Source organism: Cetorhinus maximus, chromosome 19 (assembly GCF_964194155.1).
Source record: "Cetorhinus maximus chromosome 19, sCetMax3.hap1.1, whole genome shotgun sequence".
NCBI classification, from domain to species: domain Eukaryota; kingdom Metazoa; phylum Chordata; class Chondrichthyes; order Lamniformes; family Cetorhinidae; genus Cetorhinus; species Cetorhinus maximus.
Genome location: NC_135897.1, coordinates 48460267 through 48483977, shown reverse-complemented (window position 1 = coordinate 48483977; position 23711 = coordinate 48460267). Strand labels below are relative to the sequence as shown.

At 40.7% G+C, this 23711-nt stretch overlaps 1 protein-coding gene across 1 annotated transcript; it reads left to right on the top strand.

Annotated features, from left to right (window-relative positions):
• The first annotated feature begins 997 nt into the window (after positions 1 to 997).
• Positions 998 to 22912, top strand: LOC144694191 (vomeronasal type-2 receptor 1-like). The gene is made up of 5 exons (XM_078564548.1): positions 998 to 1282; positions 7440 to 8294; positions 10366 to 10593; positions 15763 to 15889; positions 22005 to 22912. The coding sequence occupies exons 1-5, from the start codon at positions 1016 to 1018 to the stop codon at positions 22910 to 22912; spliced, it is 2385 nt and encodes a 794-aa protein (XP_078420674.1). The 5' UTR covers positions 998 to 1015.
• The last annotated feature ends 799 nt before the right edge of the window (positions 22913 to 23711 follow it).

Genomic DNA, 23711 nt, shown 5'->3' with positions numbered 1-23711 from the left:
TTTCTGTTTTGACATTATGGTAGGAAGTGTTTTTAACATCTTTTCTTAATGGTTTTAGTATTTGTGGGAATGGGTTGGAGTACATTGATGTGAACATTTACGATAGCTGTACTATTGATAAGAGGATGTGACATTGTTTATACATTGGTAATCTGTATCTAAAAGATGTAGCATTTGTTTGCAAAAGAATATAAACTCTGGAGGCCTGGGAAACAAGGGATGAACATTTGTCTTTGAGTTTACATGACTCCAGTTACAGAGGTGGGGTGTTACTAGATGACTTGGACCCTAAGCCGATGGAAGAAGTGAATTTGGACAATTTCCAAATAAGGGAGTCTGAAATAATGAGAAGTGGGGATAAAAGTTGGAAAATTGGAATCTTTGTTGGCACAGTGTTACCATGCCTTCTGGGGTATGATTCTTCTGGACATAGTTCAGCATTACTTCAGAGATAGAAGAAGAGAAAGACATCGCCTGTGCTGGCAATGCTCAAGAAACCCTAGGAACTTTGAGAGATGAGGATCTTCCATGTTGTTGTCACTGTCCTTTTCTTAAGTATATGTAAAATCTTGTTTAATAAATTCTACTTGATTCATAGATGCAAGTTATTTGTATCTTGTTAGGTTGGGTATATCTGAGGACCTTAGTGTTAGAAGGCTTTTATACCACAAAACCCTGGATCTTACAACCCCCTTTCACTTCTCCTCCTACTCTCCAGTTCCTTTGTCATTCAGAGAGATCTAGCTTTGGTTTCCTTCTCTTTTCCTCTTGTGGATATGTACCTATTCTTTACCAGAAACACTTTCTCTTTAAAGGCTGCCCATTGCTCCATTACACTTCTAACTGACAGCCTTTGATTCTAATTTACCCCGGCCAAATCTCTCCTCAATTCACTTAAATTAAATCTCCCCCAGTTAAGTGTTTTTATACTCATGTTTTAATTTTAATGGTTATTGTTAATTATGATTATTGCTAATTTCTGCTTTCAAGCTTCAATATTAGGACTTATCGGTGGATGCAAGGAATGATCTTCACAATTAATGAAATAAATAGAAGCCCAGCACTCTTGCCAAACATAACTTTGGGTTATGCCATCTACGATACTTGCTATAATATTCCTACAGCTATTGATGATGCATTTGCTCTGATATCCGGACAGCAGAAATTCACACCAAATTACCGATGCCAGTTAAATTCTTCCTTGGCTGCTGTAATCGGTGCCTCAACTTCAACAATCTCAATCGCAATGGCAACAATACTTGGGATCTATCGTTATCCTCAGGTGAGAGAGTGTTTTCATAGGTGGATCATGTTTAAGTAAAGCCCATCATGCTGCAGCGGCTCTCCAAATGAGCATTATGACCTAGTGCCATTGCCCTGCCTTTTCCCCATACCCTTGCACATTGTTTCTATTCAAATAATCATCTAATGTCCTCTTGAATGTCTCAATTGAATTTGCCTCCACCACACTTCCAGGCAGTGCATTCCAGACCCGAACCATTTGTTGTGTAAGAAAGTGTTTTCTCACGTCACACTTGTTTCTTTCGCAAGTCGCTTTAAATCTATGCCCTTCCGTTCTTAATACTTTTAAGAGTGGAAACAGCTTCTCTCTATCTACACTGTCCAGTCCCCTCATGATTTTGAACATCTCTATCAAATCTCCTCTCAGCCTTCTTCTCTCCAAGGAGAAAAGTCCCAACCGCTCCAATCTATCCTCATAGCTGAAGCTTCTCATCCCTGGAGACATTCTTGTAATCCTCTTCTGCACTCTCTCCAAAGTGTTCACATCCTTCCTATAATATGATGCCCAGAACTGTACACAATATTCCACCTGAGGCCTAACAAGTGATTTATATAAATTCAGCATAACCTCCCTACTCTTGTACTCTATTCCCCTATAAATAAAGCCCTGAATACTATATGCTTTATTAACTGCTCTCTCCACCTGTCCTGCCACCTTCAATGATTTATGCACATAGACACCCATCATTCTGCTCCTGCACCCCCTTCACCCCTTATTTTATATTGTCTGCCCATGTTCTTCCTACCATAATGCATCACCTCACACTTCTCCGCATTGAATTTCATCTGCCACCAACTTGTCTACGTCCTCTTGAAGTTCCACACTGTTCTCCTCGTAGTTCACAACACTCGCAAGCTTCGTATCATCCACAAACTTGGAAATTGTCCCCTGCATGCCAAGATCTAGATCATTAATATGCATCAGGAAAAGCAAGGGTCCCAATACCGACCTCTGGGGAATTCCACTACAAACCTTCCTCCAGCCCGAAAAATATCCATTGACAATTACTCTCTGCTTCCTATTTTTCAGCCAATTTTGTATCCATGTTGCTACTTCCCCTTTTATTCCATGAGCAATAACTTTTCTCACAAGTCGGTTGTGTGGCACTGTGTCAAATGCCTTTTGAAAGTCCATGTACACCACATCAACAGCATTACCCTCATCAACCTTTTCTGTTACTCCTTCAAAAAACTCCCAAAAGTTAGTTAAACATGATTTCCCCTTTAGAAATCCACACTGGCTCTTCCTTATCAACCTGTATTTTTCCATGTGACTACTAATTCTATCCCGAATCTTGCCCACGACTGAAGGTAAACTGGCTAGTCTGTAATTGCTGAGCTTATCCTTACAACCTTTTTGAACAAGGGCATAATGTTTGCAATTCTCCAGTCCTCTGGCACCATCCCTGAGTCTAGGGAAAACTGAAGGACTATGGTCAGTGCCCGTGCAATTTCTACTCTCTCTTCCTTCAATACCCACGGATGCATCTCATCCGGTCCCGATGCCTTGTCAACTTTAAATACTGACAGTCTATTCAACACTTCCTCCTTATCAATTTTGAACCCTTCTAGTGACAGAGTTTCCTTGTCTGTCACCATGGCCTGGGTAACATCTACCTCCTTAGTAAAGACAGATGCAAAGTATTCATCTAATACCTCAGCCATGGCCCCTTCTTCCATGTGTAAATTCCCTTTTAGGTCCGTAATTGGCCCCACTCCTCCTTTTACCACCCTTTTACTATTTATGTGCCTGTAGAAGACTTTGGGATTCCCCTTTGCATTGGCTACCAGTATTTCTCATAATCCTCCTTGCTTCTCTAATATGCTTTTTCACCTCCCCTCTGAGCCTTCTGTATTCCTCTTGGTTCTCAACTGTATTTTCAACCCGACACCTGTCATAAGCACATTTTTTCTTCTTTAACTTAATTTCAATCTCCTTTTTCATCCAGAGAGCTCTTGATTTGTTTGTCCTACCTTTCCCTTTCGATGGAATACACCTTGACTGTGCCCGAATCAATTCTTTTCTGAAGGCAGCCCATTGTTCAGCTACAGCTTTTTCTGCCAAACCTTTGTTCCAGTCTATCTGGCCCAGCTCCATTCTTGCCCCATCGAAGTCTGCTCTTGTCCAGTTAATTATTTTTACTCTGGATTTCCTACCGTCCTTTTCTATCATCATCCTAAAATGTACAATACAATGATCACTGTCTCCTAAATGTTCCCTACTGATGCTTGATCTACTTGGCCTGCCTCATTTCCAAGAACCAGGTCCAACAGTGAGTCTTTTCTTGTTGGATTGGACACATACAGCTGTAGAAAATTCTCCTGAACTCAATCTAGGAACTTATGCCCCTCTCTGCCCTTTACACTACTATTGTCCCAGTCTACAGTCCGGGTAATTAAAGTCCCCCATTATAACTACTCTATAATGCCTGAACCTCTCTGTAATTTCACTGCAGATTTGTTCTTCTAGGTCCTTCTCACTATTTGATGGTCTATAGACTATACCGAGCAATGTAATTGCACCCTTTTTGTTCCTTAGCTCTAGCCAAATTTTGATTCTGTCTTTGAACCCTCTGGGACATCCTCTTTCTCCAGCACTGCAATGCTCTCCTTAACCAATACCGCTACTCCTCCTCCTTTCCTTCCTTTCCTATCTCTTCTGAAAGCCTTGTACCAGGGAATACCTTGTACCAGGGAATATTTAACACCCAGTTCTGCCCTTCCTTGAGCCAGGCCTCTGTTATCACCACAACATCATATTTTCACATGGCAATCTGCACCTGTAACTCCCCAAACTTGCTTACTATACTCCGTGCATTCACATACATAGTAACCCTGATTTAGATTTTGTTATTTTCTTCCTTACCCCGACTTTAGCTATTTCACTTCCTATTCTTTATACTAGTGCTATCTGTCCCTCCCAGTATTTTGTGTACCTTGGTATTCCTCCCTAATATTTTTTCTTGGTTCCCACACCCCTGCCAAGTTAGATTAAAGCCCTCCCAACAACACTAGCAAAATGCCCCGCAAGGAACCCAGCCCTGGCTCTGTTCATGTGCAACCCATCCAGCTTGTACAGGTGCCATCTCCCCCAGGGCCAGTCCCAGTCTCAGAGCCCCAAGACTCTAAAGCCCTCCCTCCTGCACCGTCTTTCCAGCCACACATTCATCTGCCTTATCCTCCTATTTCTGTAGTCACTGGCATGTGGCACTGGGAGTAATCTGGTGATTACTACATTAGAGGTCCTGCTTGCTAATTTTCTACCTAGCTCCCTAAATTCTGAGTGCAGGACCACATCCCCCTTCCTACCTAAGTCATTGGTCCCAATGTGGACCACAACCTCTGGCTGTTCACTCTCCCCCAGAAGAATGTCCTCTGTGACATCATTGACTCTGGTACCTGGGAGGCAACATGCCATCCAGGAACTTTTCTTCAATAATATAATAGCTTAAGATAGATACTCTAATCAAAACTGCATCTATTTTGATCTTATATTGTTACATCTGAAGTAATAAATAATCAAAAGGTGACTTTTCACATTGTCCCTGATTGACCTATCCAAAAGCACAGAAAGTTAAGAACTGACAATGTCGGTGGGGGTGATAAGGATTTCTATGGTCAACATATTGCACTAGTAACCTCCTTAAGCTTGAGGTCATCCACGTGTCTACACTCGCAGCTAGCCATGTTGACAAATCATCCCTGTGCTCTCAGACCTACATTGGCTCCTGCTCAAGCAACACCTTGATTTTAAAATTCTTATCCTCATTTTCAAATCCCTCCTAGCCTCACCCCTCCCTATCTCTGCAATCTTCTCCAACCCTACAACCTTCCTAGATATCTGTGCTCCTCTAATTCTGGCCTCTTGAGCATCCCTGATTTTAGTTGTTCCACCATTGGTGGCCACGCCTTCAGTTGCCTAGGCCCCAAGATCTGGAATGCCTTCCCTACACCTCTCCAGTTCATTACCGCGCTTTTATCCTGAAAGGTTATCGGGATAGGCAGTAATGTAGGGTTGAGGTTACATTCTGGTCAGCCATGATCTTATTGAATGGCAGGACAGGGGCCGTGTGGCCTACTCGCGCTCTTAATTTGTATGTTCATAAGACACTCCTTAAAATCTATCTCTTTGGCCAAGCTTTTGGTCAGCTGATCAAAGCAACTTCTTATGTGCCTCGTATCATATTTTGTCTTATAATGCTCCTATGAAATGCTTAGGACCTTTTATTACATTAAAAGCACTAAGTTGTTACTGTTGTCAGCAACATGGAAAATGTAGTCATAATGCTTTCCTCTGTTCACTAGTTCTGATTAAATTATCAACATATTCCAAAAGATCGGGGTCAATTTTAACTCCAGTGAGTTCTGGTTGGAGAAGTGGGGGTGGGTGATGCAAATAATGCGAAACCACTCATAGGCTCACATTCAGGCCTGGTGTTTTACTCCTGAGCCTCTTCTGTATGCACCAGTCAACTTCATTCTGAAATGGGCATAAAGCTGCAGCTATCCAAGCAGGCACATGTGTAAGTTCAGGCACAAGATGCTCTCACCCAGCAGCAAAGGAAGGGGTTTTTGGAAGGATCCAACAAAATAGAAGGGGGAAAGTCGAGGGCAGGTGAAGCATTGTGGGACCTGGAGCAATTGCCAACCTACTTTCATCTGGCAGGAAAGCTACAGTGGCTTTTTCATTCAGATCTGAGTTAAAATCTACTCAGAGTCCCATTGTTGGCATGGGATCACAATTTGCATAAATTAGAGTCTTTTTGGGCTGCTTTCTGTGAGCACCTCAGCCACCTAACTGCACTGAACATCCCACCAAGCAGGATGGGTTAAAATTCTTCCCAACATACTTAAACATTCACAGAAATATTAAACCAAAGAAATTTTGCTTGAACACATTTACAATATTACAATGCATAGACAGCAGATGTTTTGTTGTCCAGACATTACTAAAAAAAGTTATAATCAAGGTTTATTCCTCTTCTTTGCCTCCAAGATATCTATTAATGTTTTATTCTTATTCCAGCTGTAAGCATTCACTTAGCTGATATAAAAATTAGGAAAGTGTGAGCCCCATAGGTTTGGAGATGAGATTTTAACAAGTCCTTATCTAAACAAAGTGCATAAAAATATCTGAATTAAGACTGCAGATTCCAGAGTCAAATATCAAACAGAAATAAAGGAAAGTTCCTTGAGTATTATTCCAACTGTGTAGGTGGTGTATTAGAAGAAAGAAGATCCTGATGGTTAATAGCAGAATACATATTTAAAATGCTTTTGATTTTCAGAATTAATTTATTTTAATGCCCATGCTTTAGTTGGCTCACTTCCTTGTGGTCTATTTGTGAGTCTACCTGCATTGTCCCTGAAAGCTCAAATGAATTGGGGGAGGGGGTGGCGAGTTTGTGTCCAATTTAAGCTAGTAAAATGGGAGTGTGTAGCTCCAGTATCTCATTCGGAACAGTAAATACTTGTCCTTTCTCAACCAATATAAAAAAAAGTATTGTATTTACACTTACTAAATGATATAAGTGCACAGATGATAGGGAAGGATCTGCCTTATATAATTTAGGGATGGAACTATATTGATTTGTATTATCAAACATTGGAAACATCTGAATTTCATCCTACAAAATTGTAGTCAGCAAAAATCCCAAATGACCATCCCAACTCATAACTTGTCAGAATGGTACATCGGTGTGAGTTATGTTGCTGAGTGACTAACATTCTGAGTGACTCATCAATTTTTTCACAGAAAAGTAGATTGTTTATTAAGTATTCATTAGAATAAGTTTTTCCACTCCAAATATAAAGCAATAAAAAACAGAGTGCATTAACTCCTAGTGGGAACACTACTGAGGAGCTAATACTATACAATGGGTTCCCAATAAAAAATAAGACCCATTGCCAAATTTATATTCAGCAACTATGACAATGTATGTTTCCATGATACAAATGTTTTTGTGGACTTGTGTGAGTTTCAATTTGAAACGCATTGTCTGGAATCACTTAATAAATGTAGCCAGTTTATGCCACATGGGAATTCCATAAATTGGGAGCAGTGTCATGATAAAAATAAGACCTGTATTATTTTGAGAATACTATTATTAATTATATACTTTTTTGGTTTTTCACAGATTAGTTACTTCTCATCTATCCCACGTCTCAGTGATAAAGAAGAATTCCCATCCTTTTTTCGCACTATGCCAAGTGATATATTTCAGTCTAGGGTCTTTGTCCTTTTGGTGAAACACTTTGGTTGGAAATGGGTGGGAATATTAGCAGATGATATTGACTATGGAATACAAGCAGCTCAGATTTTTAAAGAGGAAGTAGAACGTCTAGGAGTGTGCATCGCCTTTTCCGAGACAATTCCAATAGACAAATCTAGAGAAAAGTATCTTCAAGTTGTTGACACAATAAGAATGTCATCTGCAAAGATTATAGTTGCTTTTTCTTGTGACACTAATATAGTTCCTTTGCTTGAAGAGATCGTTAGACAAAATATAACCAACAGAACATGGCTAGCAAGCGAAGGTTGGAGTACATCGGGTCCCCTAATTATTATTAAAAAAGAGCACACTAAATACTGGACTGGAACAATAGGGCTTACACTCCCATTATGTGACATTGAAGGACTCCAGGAATTTCTCTTTGAGATGAATCCATTTAACGTTGTTCATGATATTTTTATACCTGAACTCTGGGAAGAAGTATTTCACTGCTCATGGTCAGCTGCAATACAGAAAGAAAATAAACTGCAATTAAACACGAGTCAGTCTGCTCTGAAAGAAATCTGCACTGGGCTGGAAGATATGAGGGCAGCTAATCACTCCTACACAGATGACAGTAACTTCCGAGTCTCATGCAATGTGAACAATGCTGTATATGCAGTTGCTCATGCCCTGCATGATTTGCAGTCCTGTGAAAATGGAAAAGGACCTTTTGAAAATGGAACATGTGCAAATGCACATGATTTTGAACCTTGGCAGGTCAGTTCAGATTTGGTTCTGTAATGTTATCTCATATTATTTTCACTTGTAATTTAAAGCCTTGCTTTTAGATTTTAAAATTTTACAGGGGAGAAATTGGCCTGCAGCACACCAATTCTGTGAATGGAAATGAGTATTTGGAGAATGAATTTCGGGGGCAGCCTCCTCCACCTGATCCCTCCCAGGAGTGCTTTGGCTGACAGATTGCAAACTTCAATTTCTGAGTGTCTAGGACCCCCACCTGAACAGCTGCTACACATGTTAGATTTCGTAATCAGGACCCTAGTGCTTGTTTTAGGACCTCGCTCCCAAACTCAGCAAAGATCGCTCTGCTCAGTTTTCCAGTCCTACTGCGATGCTCAAGAGGCTTGGAATTAGAGGAACACAGATATCTCAGAGGGTTGTAGGGCTGGGGGAGATTGGAGAGATAAGGAGGGGTGAGGCCACGAAAGGATTTGAACACAAGGAAGTGAATTTTAAAATCGAAGTGTTGCTTAACCGGGAACCAATGGTGATAAGTGATTATTGAGATGATGGATGATTAGGACTTGATACGATTTAGGACATGGGCAGCAAAGTTTGGAGGACCTCAAGTTTACAGAGGGTAGAATGTGGCTGAGGAGTACATTGGAATAGTCAAATTTGAGGGTAACAAAGGCATGGATGAAGGTTCCAGTAGCAGAGGAGCTGAGGTGGGGGTAAAGTCGGGTGATACTACAGAGTTGGAAAAAGGTGGTCTTAGTGACAAGATGGATAAGGGGTTGAACGCTGATCTCAGGATCAAATATGATGCTGAGTTAGTAAACAGTCTGGTTCAGCTTCAGACAGTTGCCAGAGAGAGGGATGGAGTCACTGGCGAAAGAGCAGAGTTTGTGGTGGGAACTGAAGACAGTGGCTTCAACCTTCCCAGTATTTACTTGGGGGAAATTTTTACTCATCTAGTACTCAAAGGGACTGCAGGAAGCTGTCAACAAGAAGGTAATTTTTTTAACGTACATTTATGAGGAGCTAGGAGAAACAGAAGTGCACCACAGCAGTACTGTGGGCCAAGCCAACACATCCCTTCCCGTATTACCTCCATCCCAGGACCTGAAGAACTGACCAACTTTGAGATTGTCATCTGCAGCTCGCCAGTTTATGGAATTGTAGCCCATGAAAGCAGTGCCCCTCTATCTAACTATGTATGATTTGTCCATGAAAATGGGTCAAAGAGCAGTGGCAGGTGTCTCCAGAGTAGTTCTGATGTCACCTGACTTGCTTTGCACCCCTCTGGTAGTCTTTTATTCCCTTTAGGAAAACATAATTTCCAGGGATTCACATGGGGGAAACCATTATGGTGCTATTAATGAGATTCAGTCAAAAATATCACTATTTGCTATAACAAACTCTAAAAGAGAAAGAAAGTTAACCAATTGGGTCTAAATTATCCTTGCAGTCTTTAGGCAGGATGCTTTTGTCAAAAGCATGGTAGATAATTTAAATGGTCATATTAGTGAAACAGTAATATCCTGTTAGGAACACTGGGTAATTTTATAAAGGATGTTAAAACATCATGGGCCAAATTATTATAAATAAACTCTCAAAATGGCAGGTACTGATGGCAGAAAATACCGACAGAAACTTGCAAGGGATGCTAAATGGGTGGGAAACTGATGTGACAGTTTTCAAACCTGATTCTCGGTTCGTTTTTTGCCTAAGTTTTTGGGTGAAATTAGTTGAAAAAAATTACCTTTGTGACTTCTAAATAAATTTATTAACAAAAGGGTTTCTCACATAAATCATGTTCATTAAAAAAAATCACTGACATGTTCCACAGAACAGTTTATCAGGAAAATGACTGCATTCAGGGTTTTAAAAAAAATACCACAGGAACTCCAGCCTTTCTCCACATTGCTGAGATCAAAATTATGTCCTTTTAATTGATAACAGCATTAACCTTTTTAGAAATAATTATCTGCTTGGAGCAGATCCAATTGATATTTTAAATGTCAAATATTATCATATTGATTAAAATTCTTTATGTTCTGTGATTGAGTTCAAAAATGTAATTCAATGTACATTTGCCTTTTAGCTTCTACATTACATGAAAAAAGTCAGATTCATCGACCAATCAGGAAATGACCAACATTTTGATGAAAACGGTGATGTTTCAGCCATATATGATGTAATAAACTGGCAATTAACTTCTGATGGCGTAATTAAATTTGTGAAAGTAGGACATTATGATGGTAGAGCACCTCCAGGACATGAACTTACCATCAGAGAGTGGGATCTCATCTGGAAGGCTGGTGAATTAGAGGTATATTTACTTACAAGGGCCCAGGTTTTGCAATAGTTATCATGATGAAACTGTCAGCATTTGCCATCATTACTCAACTGGAACTGACAACAACTTCTGGAACCCACACATGCGCAGTTAAACACGGAAATCCAGAAGTTGCTGTTAGTGATTCTATGCTTTCCCATAAGATGCAATGTTGAAGACTCCCTAGATTGCAACCACATAGAAATTATTGAACAGATAAGAATCTGGTCTTTTACGTTACTAGTCTCAATGTAAAAATGCCTCAAGAAAATCACACCTTGTTGAATGAGGTTGGAACTGGGTTTTTAACAGTGTACTAATTTCAAAATTACTGCTGAAAAACCTCTCTGGCCTTACAAAACCATGGCCAGAAACTGACCTGTGTCGGACGGGCTGGGTGTGAGCGGGCTGGGGTGTGCCAGCCGCCATTTTACATGGGCGGGTCAATTAAGGCCAGCCCAGCGTGATGCACGGCCGGTAGCACTGCATTACCTGTGCGGGCAGGGGGAGGAGGGAGAGTCAGGGCCTGAGCGAAAGAGCTCAGAAATCTCCCTGAGGCACAGAGCTGCCTCAGGGAGATTAAGTATATATTGAAATTTTTTAATAAAGAAAGAGAAAAATTATTTACACATGAGCTGGGACATGTTTGTCAATTTAGCACAATTTATTTATCGATTTTATTAAACCTTTAGGAAACCTCATCCCGCCCGTGGATGAGGTTTCCTGAAAACTGTGAAGGCCGCTTGAGCTCTTCACCTACCCGCCAACCTTAAAGTCGGATGGGCAGCGCTGTTAGTTATCTAAATTACTTCCCTAATGGCCTGAATAGGCCTTTGACAGTTTGGCGGGCGCGCAGCTACCTCCAGCGGGTGCCCGCCGAACGAAAGATTTAAATGACGAGCGATGACATGTTGGGCCCGCCCCCACACGCCAACAGCAATATTCTGGCCCATGTTTATATTTGTGGAATATAAAATTTCTCTACTATGATAAAAATAATCACATCTTTTAAAAATATTTGTAAAAAATTGTTTATGATATTTTAGCTTCTATATTATTCCTATGTGCATGTCCCAATTATTTATTTTGCTTTCTGTGAAATTTAATTAAAAGTGAAGGACATTAGTACATTTTACTTTCTGGTTTGCTGCCTGGAAGAATACTTCAATGTGTTTGGCTGCTTCCCCTGCTTGATGAAATCACTGTTGCTGGATGTTTGGAGATCCCTTTGACTTGGCACCAGATTCAAACTGAAGTTGGAAAAGCAGAAATCCCTAGCACAGAGATTGCTAGTTTTATTGACCATGCTGGGAGGAGTGTGCAGTTAATTCTAGCTCCAGTTCTCCACAGGTCACAACAATAGTTTAAATGTTTAGCTCACCCACAAAACTGGCCAATTGTTTACCTTTGACATAGTATTCCCAGCATAAAAAGACTCTAACCAAGCTTCTTTCAGTAAACACAAAAAATAATTGATTTATTAAAAAACAACCTCTTTTAAAAAAGTTATAAAACTGGTGAACATACAAGTTGTAGTTTAGAAGTGTCACGATTTTCCCCTTTTTTTAAACAAACAAATATTCAAACCCCCATACACACACACACAAACATAAAAAACAGAACAAAACAAACTGCAGAGGCTGGAGTATGGAAATGGTTCTTTTAAAAGAATAAAATTCGAAAAGATCTTACACGATTGATCTAACAGAATTCTGGTCACAATAGATCACAAAGTTCTTTCAGACAGATTTTTTGTGAAACAGTCCTTGATGACTCTTACTTATCACAAATTTGTGACTTTCAAAAAATAACATGAAGTTATTCTGATGAGACGTTTCTGATGAAAGTTTAACTCACTCTAGATCACATGTAACACAAAGGTCAGGCAGAGAGAGTGAAAGAGAGGGCCTTCTTCTTGCAGCCTGCTACTAAGGCACACACACACTCTCTCTGACTGAGAGTCAAAGAATCAAATGTCTAGAGAATACTTCTGTCAGGCCACGAATTTTTAACCAATCAGTAAGATTCTTTAGCCCAGCAACAGCAGTTCTTTGTTAACTGAGATATACAAAGTATCTTTCCCCTCTCCAGGTGTTCCCTGCTGGACATCTATCTTGACCTGTGGATTCTTGAAGAATGGCATATTCACAGCCCTGAATTAATCTTGCAGACTTTTAAAAAATAATTCCAAAATTCAATGTCCTTCAAATTTTCCAAAAACAGGTTCCTCACATTAGGTATTTGCAGGCAGCTTTCTTTGAAGTTGCTGGTGAGCACCATCGCTTTACCGCTGACTGAGAAACTCAGGTCAATGTTTAACTTCAACTTCATTTTTCATTATGAGTAAGCATTCATTTGACAGAACAGACATACAAATGTTTTATTAAACAGGTTTCTTACAAATTTCAATTGCTTGAAAGATGTTTTGTGGTAGAGACCCCACTTAACGGTGAAAAAGTTCAAAATTGAAATTTTCCATATATGAGCACTTACAGTTCACTTGACGGACTTCAAAAGTGGTAAAAAGTGTTCACATTTATAGTCTCAATAAGTTCATTACGATGGCTGTGCTTCCAAATCAGCACAAGCGCATTAAGCCCTCTCACTCTGAGATTTATTACAACTAATTTGACATAATTTAACAAATGGCTAGTTGAAAATGAACATTACTTTTTTTTTTGCAAAAATATACTTTATTCACAAAATATCTTCAAACAACATTCCAAAATATTTCAAAATCACCAACGCAAAAATACAAACAGGTTCAAACTTTTACAATACGTATCACGAAATCCATTGATACATACAATAAATATTACATTCATTTTGAGCTGTACTGCCCGAGGGGATTTAAACAGTTCCCAGTCCCTCGGTGCACTATGGCAGAAAGGTCTTAGGCAGCGACCCTTCCCCATTGCACCTTTGTGGCGGCTGCCCCAAGCTTTAGTGCGTCCCTCAGCACGTAGTGCTGGACTTTGGAATGTGCCAGTCTGCAACACTCGGTCGGGGACAACTCTTTGCGCTGGAAGACCAACAAGTTTCAGGCAGACCAAAGAGCGTCTTTCACCGAGTTGATGATCCTCCAGCTGCAGTTGATGTTACTTTCAGTTTTAAACATGTCATCTGGATTATTTGCTCCACTTTGTTGATTTTTTTGTACCAACCAAGGCTGACAAGGTTGCAAGTGGATCAAGGACCCGTTCTATTGGATCTCTGTCCTTTATACTGTGTGTGCAAATTTGCTCCGGATGTGAGGAAAACGTACAGTACCTCCAATCTACATATGCTCATGGAATATCACAACGTTATGCAAATGATAGATATATAACTTAACTTCCATCATTTCTGCCAAAGCAACACTGGATAAAAGGGAAGCTTGTTTGTTCCCGGGATTCAAAATTGTGGATGTCAGAAGGATCAATTGAACTTTAAAGAGCTAAAAATTCAATGCAACCAGTTGAAGAACAATCACTTATATGTGAATAGGTGCCTGCTTAAAAAAAGTTACAACTTTTCAGTTCTTCAAGCAACAGCAGGCCTCCAAGCACAGTAATCTTCAGCTCAATTCAAGGTTGACCCACCACCGCCAAGTGCCACACTCCTCAGTGATACTGTCCAGCAGAGGTTAGGAAGCCTGTTGAAATTATTCAAAGGCACTGACCTTGGAAAATTAGCCCAGATCAGGGGAACATTCTAGCAGCACTTCCACCAGTATTACGGCTGAGTGGCATACCTAGGCTATTGAATCAGTAAATGTTTATGGATTCATTAGAATTGCATTAAACTACCTTTTTCCAGACACACATTAGGTATTTGCAGGCAGCTTTCTTTGAAGTTGCTGGTGAGCACCATCGCTTTACCGCTGACTGAGAAACTCAGGTCAATGTTTAACTTCAACTTCATTTTCCATTATGAGTAAGCATTCATTTGACAGAACAGACATACAAATGTTTTAAACAGGTTTCTTACCCTTACCTGACACAGTGAAAGGCAAACTGGCATTTTATTGTGGGTGTATTGCCTGTTTCAATAGAAATTTCAAGTGCCAATTTTCAGCTAGGTGGATGGGCTCATAGGGCAGAATTTTGCCATCGGTGAGAAGGGTCGGGGCCCGCTCGCCAACGCGTAAAATGACGCAGGATGATGTTGGGCGGAACCCCTGACGTTATCCCGGTCCATTTAAATTTTCAGGAAGGCGGGCCCACAGCAAAATCAGTCGCCGACCTGCCAATGGCCAATTAAGGCCATTGACAGATCAATTAAAGTACTTAGTGTACCTGCCCGTCCAACTTTAATGTTGGTGGGCAGGCCAGGAGCCCCGGCGGCAAATAGATAAAACATGAAACCTCATCCACGAGCAGGATGAGGTTTCATACAGGGTTTTAAAATTTTTAATAAAGTTATTATGTTAATTATGAACATGTCCTATCTCATGTGACATTGTCACATGAGGGGGACATGTTAGGGAATTTATTTTTTTCTATTTTTAATATTTTTAAAAGTGGAAGTGATCTCCCTGAGGCAGCACTTTGCCTCAGGGAGATGTGTGCTCTTTCGTGCGTATGCATGAAAGAGCGCACTCTCGCTTTTGGGGAATCCCCCCCGCCCGCACAGGAAGCACATAGCGCTCCCCGCCAGATGACACGCTGGGCGGGCCTTAATTAGCCCGCCCACCTAAAATGGCGGCGGGGCCTGCTTCTCCGGTGGGTATCGGCCCCCCGCCTGCTGGAGCTTGGGTCGGGCCCGCCCGACAGGCAGAAAATTCTGCCCACATAAGTCTGTATTTGTAGCACTATTTTCATACCACTTCCATGCACAAACTGCCAAAGCATTGGTCCCAAATTATATCAATATATTTTATCTCTGCATGTCAATGATAAAAACGTCAGGAAATGTGAGATATGCTATGATATTATTTAAAACGGGTAAAACATTTTTCTATTATACCATAATATTCTTACACTGGAAAGCAGTTAAATAAATGTCTGTGTTGGCAGTAAAATATGATGATCTCTTTGTATTTTTATTTGAACAAAGTAAATACTGAAATGAGATCCTAAGTGAAACTACACACATTAACAGTGTAGAAAACAAGACTCATTTTGCCCAACACATTATTTCAGCATCATTTCATTGTGTATTATTGTTCTTTTGCTTGCAAAGGTTCCTCGTTCTGTATGTAGTGAAAACTGCCACCCAGGAACTAGGAAAAGAGTTCAACAAGGACGACCAATCTGCTGCTTTGATTGCATTCCTTGTGCTGATGGAGAGATATCAAATGGCACAGGTAAATTTATATATAATAAAAATGAAATTTTAATTAACAGCCTGATGTCCACTGTATGCTGAGTATGTGGTGAGCAGGGCAGACTTTGCCTGTGTCTGAAGAACACAGATGATGTTGGAATGGAAGTGGGTCATGGGCAAGAACCATTACCACAGGTCGCTGAGCTTCAAATACTGATCTAATGAAAGGAACCAACTGGGTGATTAGGTGTTCTTAGTCACAAGGGAGGAAATAATTAAAGTATTTATTTATGGGGCCTGGTATGGGAAGTGAGGGACTCAATGTAGTTTTTGCTATTGGAGCCTAAGATTATAATGCATTCATATGCAGCAATGTTAAGTAATTCTCTGTGCTTTTTTTTGCTGTACATGGGACAGAAATTTTTGCTTGGTGGGCGGGCGTGTGCCCGACTTGCTCAAGTGTGCATGCTGACGTCAACATGTAGTCGTGCGATAGTTCGGTTGGCGGGCACGCGCCGGAGTTGACAGTGTGCCCACCGACAATTAAAAGGCCTCTTAAGGCCATTAAATAATCAATTAAACTAAATTTTTCGCTGCCCATCCAACATAATGGTTGGTGGGCAGGCGAAAAAGCCAAGTGACCTTTGCATTTTTTTGGAAACCTCATCCACGGGCGGGATGAGGTTTCCAAAAGCTAGTGAAATAAAATAAAAGTTTTACAATTGAATTAATAACATGTCCCTGCTCGTGTGACAGAGTCGCATGAGGGGACATGTTTTATTACATTTTTATTTATTTTTTTAATATCTCTTCATTTCCCTGAGGCAGCTCTGTGCCTCGGGGAGATTATGAAGTGCACACACGAGCATGCATGAAGTTCGTGCTCGGCCTGCTCACCCTCCTCCCCCCACCCCACACAGCACATCGCTGAGCGCTGCCGCTCGCATTTCACACTGGGCGGGCCTTAATTGACCCGCTAGCGTGAAGTCACGGTGTGGTGCCAATTGCGGGCAGCAGTCGGCTTCCCACCCGCCCCGTCCCGCTGAGCCCTCCCGCCAATAGCACAATTCTGCCCATGGACTCTCAAAGCTGATGGGAGGGGCAGGGTTGGACGTGGTTGGGCCCAGAATTTCCCGCTGACTGGAATGCTAGTTTGCTGGCATGATCCCATCCCTGAGCAATTTGCCTGCAGGTGATGCACAACCAATAAAGGTAATTAAGGAGCCTATTATGACTCCTCTGCCACAACAACTGGAATTTTGCAGCCAGCAGGAGTGCAAAACATGACCAGTGAGAAGATGTAGCCTCCTGGTGGCAGACTGGGGAACCAGTACTCTATTGGGCTTTTTAAACACCAACCCTGCACCCCCCCCCACCCCCATCTGCCATACCACAATGGTCACAGCTGCAGCTGCAGGTGGAGGGGTTTCACCTTGACAAGGATGGCCTGACAGCTGTGGTCTCTTTCTATTCGTGTTGCTGAAAAAGGAGACATGCTGTTGAAGCTTTTCATCTTGCACTCATCAGGACACTTTGAAAGATCACCAGTACTAAAGGGAACAATAATCTGTTAAAGGCTACCAAAGACTTCATCAAACCTACAGAGATGTAACTAACACCCCACAACATGGTGGCAGCAGAGGGAAAAAAACCTAGAACCTCACTAAAATGCAGAGACAAACCAAAATGCTGGAAGACTGAGAAAAATTCACCAAAGCATTCTGACCTGAAAAGAAACCCCAGAAGCAGAGGCGCAGGGGAAAAAAAATCACCAGGAATGAGCTCAAATGAAAGGCTTGGAAGCTAAAGGCACAGATTTAAAATTCCTTACTGCAGCAGAAGAGAAGACTCCATTGAACCTCCTTTGGAAGTCCATCTTCAGAGTGCAGAGTCAGCAGAACTTGCAAGAGTGAGTTAAATCTTTTAAAATTCCAGGTTGCAGCAAATCCTGAGAAATTAAAGCTTTAAAGTAATTCGGTGTCAGAAGTGCAGTTTGAAGGAAACCCTTTGCTAAAACCAAATCCCCAAGTCAGAGTCTGAATAGAGTCTGAGTTCAAGCTCATCTGGAAAATAAAAGAAAGAATTAATGAAATACTTCGGGAACGTCATGACTGTTCAATTCAGTAAAAAGCAAGCAGAAGCTCGAATTCAACAGACTCGTGAGTCAAAAAAGTAAAACACTGAACCAGAGAAATCTGCAGGCAGCTGATCCAGGCAGCCATTGTTAAAAATATTTTCAAGCTGAGGGCCATCGCCATTGCTGCGGAGCCTGCCAAAACCAGCAAACACAGGAACTCCCTTTGTCTCTGAGTGAACGGCAACACCATCTTGAAATTCAGAAAGCTCTTAATGCAGAACATACTCTTAAAATATTGAACGTGGGTCAGAATTCCACACTTTCAAGTCAATTTGGACTAATCCGAGGCTCAGATCAATCACAAAATTGGGGACTTTGAAGGAAAAGATTCTTAAGATAAAGCATCGCTTCAGGTTTAAATAAAAAGTCAGAAGAAGAGCAGGTGAACACTCTGCTTTACTCAGTAGGTCTGATTGTGGCTGACATTATTGCAAGAAAGGGAATTAATAATTCATCCGCAAAATTCAAAGACGTACTAAAATCATTCAGCATTTATTTTAATCTAACAAGCAATAAAATACACAAAAGAGCTAAATTCAATAAGAGAGTCCCACAGCCAGGACAACCTGTTGATTCATTCATCAATGATCTGCACAGGATGGAAGAAGGTTGTGAGTACAGACACTTAAAATTGGAACTCATCAGAGACAGAATAGTGGTAGGAGTAATGGATGACACACCCTCTGCCCTCCTGCAAGCAAAGGAAGATCTAACCCTGGAAACGGCAATCCAGATAGTTAGGCAATCAAACTCTGTCAGTAGCACAGAACCATTTTGAGAGGAGGGAATAAATCATGGTACAGAGTCCAACCCACAGTCCAGCTAATCAACCAACAAAGCCACAAGGACACTCTAGGTCAGGGAAAACAATACCTGAACCAGCTAGCAGTGTGACCATGCCAATATTGCGGAGCCAAGTGACCCCACAGATGAGATCAATGTCCTGCAATTTCAGCCCAATGCTTTCAGTGCAAAAGGATTAGACACCTCAGCAAACTGTGCATGAGAAAAACTCTGAAACTCACAGAAGGCTCAAAGATTATCCATGAGGTCGAGACTACAAGCCCAGAAGAGAGACAGCCGTGCTTCCTGGGTGAGGTCAAAGATCTTGGTTTCTCATTTTGGAATGCAGACTTTCTGTCAATCGCCTTCTATCAAATTTTAAATTAGATATAGGAGCCAGTGCAACAGTCCTGTCGGACAAAGAATCGTGGCTGAAAGACCTCTGGCTTCGAACAGTGGACACACCACTTTACAGGCATGGAGGAATCCAACTTCCAGTATTTGGTATGATCCTGGAATCACTAAAGTATGGAGGAAAACAGACCTTCGAGCTAATGTACATCATTCATAACCAGCCTGTCTCTCATTTCCTCAAAGTGGCAGATGATGTCAAAACAAGCACTCTTGTTAAACAAACAGAACTGCGTGTTCCTGTGTACTCAAACAAAAAAGAGTATCCTGACTTGGACTTCAGCTCTGAATTGTTTTCTCTCTTTGCGGAGCAGGTTTGTCCATTCTCGTTACAAATCCTGAAAACCTTCAATGATCGAACCAGCCAACCATCCAAGAGCAAATCACAATGCCTCCAGCTGAAGCGGTGAAAGAAAGTGATCAGCAATCCAAGGAGCCTCTACCTCCAGCCCCGACAACGGTACAGCAGGTCAACACTGCAACCACTGTACATATGCTGCAACTCCCTTGCCAAAGCCACAAGAGAGATGCTGGAAACTGATAGCAGCTATCCATGGCCGACGATGAAATGTAGAGGTGAGCGCACCACTAAACCTTATTCTTGTCACAGGAACGTTTTTCCTCAGCCACATAGGACATCGGGATTACCAACACAATGGTGGAGAAAACAAAAGTGACAAGCACAATGGTTGCCCACCCTGCAAGAAATGAGTTAGAGGAGCAGCCAACACTGATCAACACAACAGTCAAACTGACCAAGCTTGATTCAACACGAAGGAAGGAAGAAAAGAATGAAAAGGTACCCAGATGCCAGCTCAATCTCTAAACCAACAGGAAGAACCAGCAAAAACAGAGCCTACCACTCTCCCAGTAGAAGTGTGAATGAGAAATGGAAAGGGTTATCGGGCCTTCAGACGCCCTAAACATTTAAATTCAAAGAACTAAATGGGGGAGATGGGGTAGTGATAATATAATAATAACAATGTAAAACAAGAAGTAAACTAGTATAACTCCAAATACATTGCATAAAGACTTGGGAGGGAGGTGTAATATAAGGGTCTGGCACATATCGGGTTTAAGTGAGACTGAGTACAGTACCATCCACACAGTGATGTAAGAGAGTACATGACCCGCACCCAGGATCAGTGTGGTGTTGGACAGAGCCATGTGTAGACCAAAGCATGGAGACAGCTCCTAGCTTGTACCCTATACTGCATGTTTGCAAATAGTTCTAGTAGTTAATAAAGACTTACATATAACCTACAAAAGACCACAAAGACTTCATCAAATCTACCAAGGTGTAACCAATACTCCACAACAGTAGCCACTGTTTAAAAAAAAAGAAAAACTTAAATCCTTCTTTAAATATATAGTAAAGCCTAAGAAACAGGTAAGGTCTTTTCCAAAAATCATTCATGGTGTTCCACTTCCCTTCACTGGTGTTAGCTGTAAGTCCCTTCCCCAGGTTATAATAAATTTTATTATGTCTTTGGAAATCGGAGATTTATAAAAAGTAGGAGATAAAATTCACTACTTAATTTTACATAGTAATCAAGCATACTGGTTTACAGTTTCTATGCAAATGTGTGCATAATTATAGAAATTGTGCTGGAAAAATCACTAACATACCACAATGCTTTGTAGTAAAAACACAATTTGACTTATTCAAGTACCATAATTAATTGACCCTGATACTATATTGTCCATCACGGAGCAGAACACAGATTTTACATTTGAGCAATGCCATTAGAGATCTGCTAATTATTTAATGCATGTAGATATGGATTATTATTCTATGAGGATGTTAGGTAAAAGCTTATTAAAATGTCAGTAATTTTCAGCTTTAAGGCACAGAACTCAACATTTAGCTTGCAGCAAAGTCTTCTCAATGGAAATCAGATGAAGGGATGTCTTTAATCAAGCCTTAGGAAATATAAAAGAGAGCAGTTTCTGAAATGATTCCCATCCATTGTAAATTAGCAATTACCAATATTAACATGAAGCAATACCACTCACTGGGAAATTCAAGTGACCTTTTTAACTAATAGCCCATTCTGTAATCTTTGAAGTTACTCCATAATAGAGCTGAAAGCACAGCAGAATTCCCAGGATATTATGTACATAGGGCGGTATTTAATCAAGGTGATGGGGGTCTCTCATGATGGCTGGGGAGCTAGCAAGAGCCTCTTGTCAACTCCTTTGGGGAAGGCCCGCCTGCCAATCAGGCACTAAGTGTGTTTGAATAAGGGACCCCTGCCCTAAGAGCCTGCAAGCAAGCTTGACAGGTCTTGCTTTTTGGACTTTCCCCCTGGCAACTACCCCAGCTGCTGCTGGTTGAATACCAGTGGCGACAGAATGAGGCCTTTCGGTGGGCAATTAATGTCCACTTAAGGGCCTCATTTGGCAGCAGGGTGGGAAGGCTTGTGGAAGGCAGCATCAAGGCAGAGGTAGGAAGGCAGGGAGACCCCCAGCTGACACCCACCTACCTGATTAAATGCCCCCCACATCCAAATCTGCCTCAGGAGAGGGCAGTAAATTCTGCTCGTAATGTCTATGTTGTGCAAATGTTGAAGTGGTGTTAAACAGAAATCTTTTTTGGTATTGTTGGTCTAGCAATATTATAACAACAGAATGAATGCTAAAGATAACAAGGAGATTCAGTGCCAGTGTGTCTATTCCCATTCAGTGGAGAATTTATCCACTTTCTGATTCCACAGAGGGTATTTTTAAACCATATGATGTCAATTCAGTTATTCTTTTTAAAAGCTACTGCTAAAATAACTAATAATTTCCAAATTATTTGAAATATTCACATTTTTTTTTTGTTTCATAGAATGTTTTCAGTGTCCTGAAGATTACTGGTCAAATCAAAAGAAGGATAAGTGTGTACCGAAGGAGGTGGAATTTCTATCTTTTTATGAACCATTGGGGAATGTTTTAACATTTTTTTCAATCTTAGGGATTACTATCTCTGTAGCTATTATTGTGATATTTATAAAGTTCATGAATACACCCCTTGTACGAGCTAATAACTATGAACTGAGTTTCCTTTTGCTATTTTCTCTAATGTTGTGTTTTCTGATTTCTCTTATATTTATTGGTAAGCCTTCAGTTAAAGTTTGTGTCCTCCGTCAAATAGGATTTGGCATCAGCTTTTCCTTGAGCCTCTCATGCATCCTTGTTAAAACTGTAGTGGTAGTACTGGCTTTTGCAACGACAACACAGAACCAAAATGTGTTGAAACGTTTTCGGCCCATGCATCATCGTATGATTGTTGCAGCTATAACACTCATTCAAATTGGTATCTGTATTGGGTTTTTGTTATCATCACCACTTTCTGTGGAGAAAAACACAATGGCTATAGGTGGAAAAATTATCCTACAATGCAGCAAAGGATCTGAACAAGCTTTATTTGGTAATTTGGGATATGTTGGGCTCTTAGCTGTTTCCTGCTTTGTTTTGGCATTTTTGGCCCGAAAATTGCCGAATAATTTCAATGAAGCCAAATTTATCACTTTTAGTCTGCTTATCTTTTTTGCAGTGTGGATATCCTTCCTACCAGCTTACTTCAGTAGTAAAGGAAAATATTTAGTAGCAATAGAAATATTTGCTATCCTGTCCTCAAGCTTTGGCCTTCTTGCCTGTATTTTCTTTCCCAAATGTTATGTTGTTTTGCTGAGGCCTGCATTGAATACAAAACGTGGTCTGATGGGTCGTACAGAAAAATCCACATAGAAAACCTAGAGTTCCTTAAAAGCTATCTCTTCAAACAAGCTTTTAGTTACCCTCATAATATCTTCTTCTTTGGCTGTGATTATACTTCTGTGAAATGCCTTGGACATTTTGTATGTTAAACGTGCTCTCCAAATGCATAAAGTTGTTGTTGCTGTTTAAACAAAATCTCAGAAACTGAGATCAATTGAAAATAGGATGCAAATAACTGTTATATTATTGTAATGGAATTCTTTATTCAAGAATAAAATATGGATAAATTAAACAGTGGGACTTTTTTAATTTATCAGCTCTGTAGATCTGTGATTATGTTCTTGAACCAGTTTTACCATAATGCTTCCCATTTGCCCATCTGAGACTTTTGAAAATGAAATGAATAACTAGAATTGGAAATTGCTTTACCTCATAACTCCACTACTAACCATAAATTTTAATTTATCCCAGATTACTTTGCATACAAAGGGGCAGATCTTCATTATGTGCAATAGTGGAAAATGGGTGATACTTAGTTGGCAGTTCTTTTATTCTCTTGATTTATATTTCCATTGACTTTAAGAAACAGCTCAGTGGCTTTATTAGCATGGGAAGGAGAAGGATGTGGTTCAGTTGAAGGTTCTTGAGATATTGATGGTCAGCAATCCCTAGGAGCTGAGATCTGAGAGTGCCTGGCTGCAGACTGCAGCAACTGGATGGCTGCTGGGGCTGTCTGGCTCAGTTAACTTTCTAGCACTACAAGAGAGAATCTGACCATCGCCCCTTGACATTCAATAGCATTACCATCACTGAATCCCCCTCCCTAACA